At 39.0% G+C, this 6,463-nt stretch overlaps 1 protein-coding gene across 1 annotated transcript; it reads right to left on the bottom strand.

Annotated features, from left to right (window-relative positions):
• Nucleotides 1–2,325: 2,325 nt before the first annotated feature.
• Nucleotides 2,326–6,154, bottom strand: LOC121401164 (exocyst complex component 1-like). Its single transcript, XM_041585501.1, has 3 exons — nt 5,625–6,154; nt 4,492–4,622; nt 2,326–3,193 (listed from the first exon to the last, which is right to left on the bottom strand). The coding sequence occupies exons 1-3, from the start codon at nt 5,749–5,751 to the stop codon at nt 2,936–2,938; spliced, it is 516 nt and encodes a 171-aa protein (XP_041441435.1). The 5' UTR covers nt 5,752–6,154; the 3' UTR covers nt 2,326–2,935.
• Between the last annotated feature and the right edge of the window lie 309 nt (nt 6,155–6,463).

Raw genomic sequence — 6,463 nt, 5'->3', positions numbered from 1 at the left:
TCACTTACTGCATGCCAGCTTATGACAGAGGTTTCTAAATACTTTGTTTGGCCCCTATAGTGGTAGCCAAAAGCAGAGTACGCAGGAACTAAATCTAAAGCTAAATTAGGAAGTAATTTAGGTATCCTAGAAGCCCGGTTGAGATGAGATTCAGGGGCAGATTTATCCAATTGTGAAATTAGAATTCACCACAGAAAAAAACTCACTCATATTCTGTTCATTCCTATGGGATTTTTAGAATTGTATTTATCAAATGGTGAACCCACTGATGACAAGTTTAGCTCCACCTTATTTATTTTTCTTCTCCCCCAGTTTATTTATCCCCACCGCCTATTTTAACTCCACTATTTTATCCCAATTTTCCCCTTTATCATTCAGTGTATTTATTCCCTCTATTAAAGGAGAAGGAAAGTCTTCTTCCACTTACCTGAAACCCCGGGCCGGTGCTCCAACCAGGAGAAAACTGCACTGGCCCGGGTTTCTTCCAGCACCACGGAGCGATCCTCTTCTGGCTTCTTCTTTCTTCTCATGGCTGTGCATGCACAGTAGAGCGAAAAGCCGAAAATTAACTTAAAAGTTGACTATTTCATTCTACTGCGTATGTGGGAAATTTGAAGAAAGAAGAAACCGGAAGAGGATCGCTACGTGGCGCTCACTGTTATAACCCCGGGACAGTGCAGTTTTCTGCTGATAGGAGCACCGGCCCAGGGTTTCAGGTAAGTCAATACAATCACTTGGGGGTGCCTAACATTTGGCACCCTCAAGTGGAAGAAGACTTTTCTTCTCTTTTAAGGGAAAATGGAACTTGAATATTTTTGTATTTATATAGAGCTACTTATGCACTCAGCACTGTACTGCAGGACAATAAATAAATAATTAATAGAGCAAGCAGGGACCATTACAATATTAAAACAAATAATTACAAAGTAGCTTGGAGCTGAACATTCAGGTAGGGAACTCTTGATAAAGGACTGCAAGCCCACATCACGTTGTAAGATTTACCCGAATGAAAAGGTTGTGGTGGTCAGAACTGTATTGGCTCTGCACAGTGACATATTAAAAGCATGAGCCATTATAGTTGTGTAAATTCATGAGACAAACTAATGATAAAAGTCACATTTTAGCCCCTGGTTATGAGTAGACCTAGGAGCAATGCTCAGCTCTTACATTGTGGCATTCGACCAACTTCACTGGGTCGGCCCATTGAACAGGTAACCAGCAATCGCCTGTCAAGTTATAGCCACCAGGCCATGAAAAGCCCTGTGCTTATTACAGATCCATTTGTTTCACAGTTTTTATGAATGTCAGTTTGAGTGTACAACTTTATAAGGGCTTTATTTGCCAAGTAGGGATTGCTTTATATCTGCTGCTTTGCTGTAATAGTGGCGCCTTATTCACTGGACCTCGGTCTGATGCTCCTATTGGGGAAGCCCACAGTGAAAACCCTGTAATAACTGCTAACTTGAATAGTGTTCACCAGTCCTTGGATAATTCAGATTATTAAGTGTACTCTTATATTAGGCGTAAACTGTAAGCTCTGCCATCTAGTGGCTACAGACTGTATTATTAAGATAAAAAAAACTCTCCACAACATGTGAATGGGTCTACAGTTTTTTTTAAAAAAAAAAGTGCAAAGTTTATTACTGAAGCCTATTCATTTAATTTAATCCAATAGATGAAGCCCTTTTGGAGGCAATAATTTAAGAGAGAAGTGGAATGTGAAAAATGTGCTATGGCTTGTGTGTGTCACAATGCGGGTACTAAAAGTTACAAGTTGCCCTCACTTTTGATCAATAGGGGCTGCAAACTGCAACATTCTTTCCATGTAGTTAGGACCGGAAGACCCTGCAACCATTCTAGCCCCTCCCCCCCCCCTCGCTGGGTCTGATGTGTGGTAGTTACACCACTACACTGGTGTTTACATTCATAGATGATCCCTGAGGTATAGGATACTGTGCATATAAATAACAGGAGTTTTGTGGCCATATGAGGGAACACCAATATCCAGATGCTTTTACATAGATCAGGAAACTACAAGATGGCTCTAATAGGCTGGAAACATTGACTCCTTACTGCAGCGTTTCCTAGCCAGTGGCTCCTGAGTAACGTTGTGCAGCAACCTCTTGGATGTTGCTCCCAGTGGCCTCAAAAGCAGATGCTTATTTATGAATTCCTGGTGTAGAAACAAGTTTTGGTTGCATAAAACCCAGGTTTATGGCCTAACAGAGCCTCCTGTAGGCTGCCAGTCCACATAGGGGCTATCAAATAGCCAAACACAGCCCTTTGGAATTCCCAGAGACTTTTTTTAATGCTTGTGTTGCTCCCTAACTCTCTTTGGATTTGAATGTGGCTCATGGGTACAAATATGTTGGGTATCCCTGGGACTGGGCCGTTGGGACACCGGGAAAAAACCCGGTAGGCCTCGGCTCTCATGGGCCTCGCTGGCCCAGACTGGCTCCCCCCAGTCTGACCCTGCCTGCCTTACTGTATTCCTCTGACTCAAATAGAGTAAGATCCTTCTGATTATAATGAACAGATGTAGTAGGCTTGTGTTTTCTGTTTGTGTGGTGCTTTTATTTTATGGACTAGGTTTTCTGAGGTTTGTTTTCTACGGTTTTGTTAACTGTAAAGTATGAACTCACTCTCATCAAGAATATCTGCTGCTTGGATCACTTACAAGTACTGATTAACTATTCACTGCTAAATCTATTCATGCACTGTTTTTAATGTAGACAGTGCAGAATCATCAGATTCACATGTGCTAGAAGAGGAAATAAGATGAGTCGGCAAAACTCTTAATGCCCCAGTGTTGTCCATTATATGTCGGGAAAAAAATCAATCACTGCTCCTTTTTTTCCGTATTATAGCTGTTTCTGTATTGACAATTGCACGGGCCATGAGTTGCGAATAATACTTTAATACCTGTACTTTATCCCTAAAAGCAATTGAGAACACAGGCACAACTCAATAAATCTAAGCAAAGTTTCATCATTACAACAAAGTCATCTGGGACCAGAAACGAGCTGCTCCTTCCAACAAAGTCCCGATCAAAGTTCTGCCAGGGAAGGTCCCGTCCAAGGTACTCGTTGCTGATCTTTAACAAGCAACGCAGAAACGCATATTTGGATGCAGTGCTATGAGCCTCCAGGTTAAGGACATCAGAATCCAAGTGCAGATTTATTACTGGGTTATCCTACAAGTAGATACAAACAGTAAATGTGAATATTTAAATAAAAATAAAGATCCAAATTATTTCAAGAGCCCCTCTTGGTCTTATAGCCCTGATTTTCAGTGTCAAATGGGTAAGGGCATCATAGATAGTATGGGTGTTACTAGGTAGATTAGAGAGAGTCTAAAATATTCAGAGCCTTCAAGGAACAATAATTCATTGGCCACTGTACATTATAACCTTATAATACACAAGAGCCATGAATATCCTGTAAATTATATCCTAATAAATGGTGCTTTATTATGTCATTGGTTATAATCGGAGTGATGTTATTTCTGTCACATGACTCACTGAAACGTGTGTATTATAATAAATAAAGTACCCCGTTTCAAAATGTGAGAATATTAGATGTCACCTCGGAGTTCCATGACCTGAATAAAAACGCTTGGCCTTTGGCCTCGGTAACTTATAATATCATTTTATTTTACAAGAGGGTGTACTTTATTCACTATATATATATATAATATATATATATATATATATATATATATATATATATATATATATATATAAAGTGTTGCTTCTAACTTACAGTTATGTGTGGACTATTCTCTCCTCATCCTCGCATAATGCCTCTTTCTCACTCCTAGTCCCCCATAGCAATGCCCTCACAAGTGTCACTCCTGCTGCCATCTGTCAGTCAGACTCTCACCCTCCTGCCTGTCCATGGCCATTGCTGCTGCCCCAAACTCTGCTCCCGATCACTGCAACACTACATCTACTATCATTTGGTCTCTGTCATGCTGCTCTTTAGCAAAAGCAACTTTAAATGCAAAATCATTTAGGACAGCAAACACAGACAGATAGGTGTAGTAACTGAAAATAATACTTGTGTTCCCACCTATTGCTTAAGCAGAATGGAAATAGATAAAGGGAATTCCCATTCCATTAAGTACTGGATTTCACTGTGTCACCTTCATCTATATTAATAGAAATGTGTCAATATCACTAGCTATGCAATACTTTTTGTTACACTTATTTGCCTTTTCTGTCTCTTTCCAACTTTCAGAGGGGATCCCTGACCTGGCACCAAAAAGCAGTTCCTCTAAGGCTACAATTTAATTATTATTACTACCTTTTATTACTTAGCTTTCTGTGCAGGCCCTCTACTATTTCTCTTCCAGTCTCTCTTCCAAACCACTGCCTGGTTGCTAAGGTAAATTGAACCCCAACATCCAAGTAGCTGCTAACATTTCACACTGAGAGCTGCTGAACAGAACGCTAATAATAATTCAAATACATTCTAATAACGAATAACTTACAGCTGAAGGATCAATCCCATCAATAAGAGTCAAATCATGTAACATCCATGAATGCAGCTTCTCACAGTTTATATCTGACATTTCTTCAATGAAAAGAAGCCAAGTTAGATACACATCATTGCCGGAAGTCACTGAAATGAGAAAATAAGGCTTTATATACTGGGTGTAATACACCTAAACACATATTGCTCTGTCTTATTGTGCCTGGATAATTGATGCTACATCTGTGCCAATCATTGGCATGACTAGATATCCCTGGGTCCCACAGCATATCATTTTTCAGGACCCCAAAATGTCTAGAGGTTGACATGTTTTACCAATAATTATTGGAATTGTATATAAATTAGAATTTCATGGGGCACCTATGCCTCCTGGACCCGCCTGCAGCCACTGGGTCTGCTTCCTCTATAGTTACGCCCCTGGTGCCAGTATTAAACAACAAACAGCACATGCTCCAGAATGTCAACAGCAATTCCAAAAGCCTAAGATAACAGATGACATATCCCTATTTTGCTTCTTTTTTTACCCAGATAATAGATCCTATGCCTGTATATTTATTCTCTCATATAGTGCATACAGAGTGACATATATAACTGGAAACCAGCTGGAGCAACGAGCACCAACATTTTTTAAAAATGTGCTTCATTCATATACGTACATCTAAAATATATCTATTTACAGATCAGCATCATAATAGCTATTGAAGATTGTCAAAGGATTAGAGAAATGACAATTCAAAGTGGCAGAAGTAAGATTTGGAGTTTCCCAACAGCACCCTATTATAAAATAAAATGAATTCCCCATTAGCCCCCCTATGATTCTCCTGCATAGCAGAGCTGTAGGTAATAACAAAAAATATTTCTATACAAGAGATAATAACTCGTCAAACATTATAGAATTCCCGCCATCCTTGCTGTCAACTAGACACACAAGAGTTATAGACGGTATACATGAGTATGATGTACACTCTCATTATCTGTAGCTAAGGAGGTACCAACGGATAATCTGACAAACACATAGTAAATGAACTGCTTTGTTCTAAAGCTTTTTCTTGCAATATTGCCTAATATCAGTCCTTTCCATCATATGCTCTTATAGGATTGAATCTACCCCCAGATCTATTGAACACGTACCTGAAACACACAGGCAGTTCTTTGCTTTTTCTTCACTTACATTTGCCAGTTGCAGAACATGAATAAGTTTTTCTTCTCTCTCTGTAAAAAAGGCCTTTTGTAGGTTAATCTTCAATATTGCTGTCATCTCTGAGGCTCCAGACAAATCCTAGGAAAGAAAAGAATCGGAGAAGATGGGAACAAGACGAAGGGATTCAGCTGCATTTATGCATGTCCCAGATCCTATTAAACACAGCATGTGCTATCATGGGGTCAAAGTCTCCATTCACTTTTTCCATACCATTAAGGTAATGCTCTGCTTGTCAATGAAGTTGAGTTAAAATGTTGAATATGAATTACCTGTCATTGTATTTCGCTAATAGCAAAACATATCAATGTACTTAGTCAATTGTTGCTTTGTGATTTGTACTTTTTGCTGGTTTGATTTCGAGGTATCATAACTTGGAATATATGTTTATAGGCCCATGCAGAACAACATAAATCTTTGGACAGAAACAACTTTTTTCTAATTTTGGTTCTGTACATTACCCAATGAATTTTAAATGAAACAACTCAGATGCAGTTGAATTGCAGACTTTCAGCTTTAATTCAGTGGGTTGAACAAAAAGATTGCATAAAACTGTGAAGAACTAAAGCTTTATTTTTAACACAATCACTTCATTTTAGGGGCTCAAAAGCAATTGTACAGATTAAAAAACAAAAAACAAAAAAAAAGTTCATTTCTAACACTTGGTTGAAAACCCTGGAGTCTTGAACTTTCCTGCAGCGGCTTTCAGTTGCTGTTTGTTTGGGGGCCTTTCTGTCTGAATTTTAATCTTCAACAAGTGAAATTCACTCAA

The sequence above is a fragment of the Xenopus laevis genome, chromosome 3L, assembly GCF_017654675.1.
Source record: "Xenopus laevis strain J_2021 chromosome 3L, Xenopus_laevis_v10.1, whole genome shotgun sequence".
Lineage (NCBI taxonomy): Eukaryota > Metazoa > Chordata > Amphibia > Anura > Pipidae > Xenopus > Xenopus laevis.
This window is presented reverse-complemented; position numbering and strand designations above follow the sequence as displayed.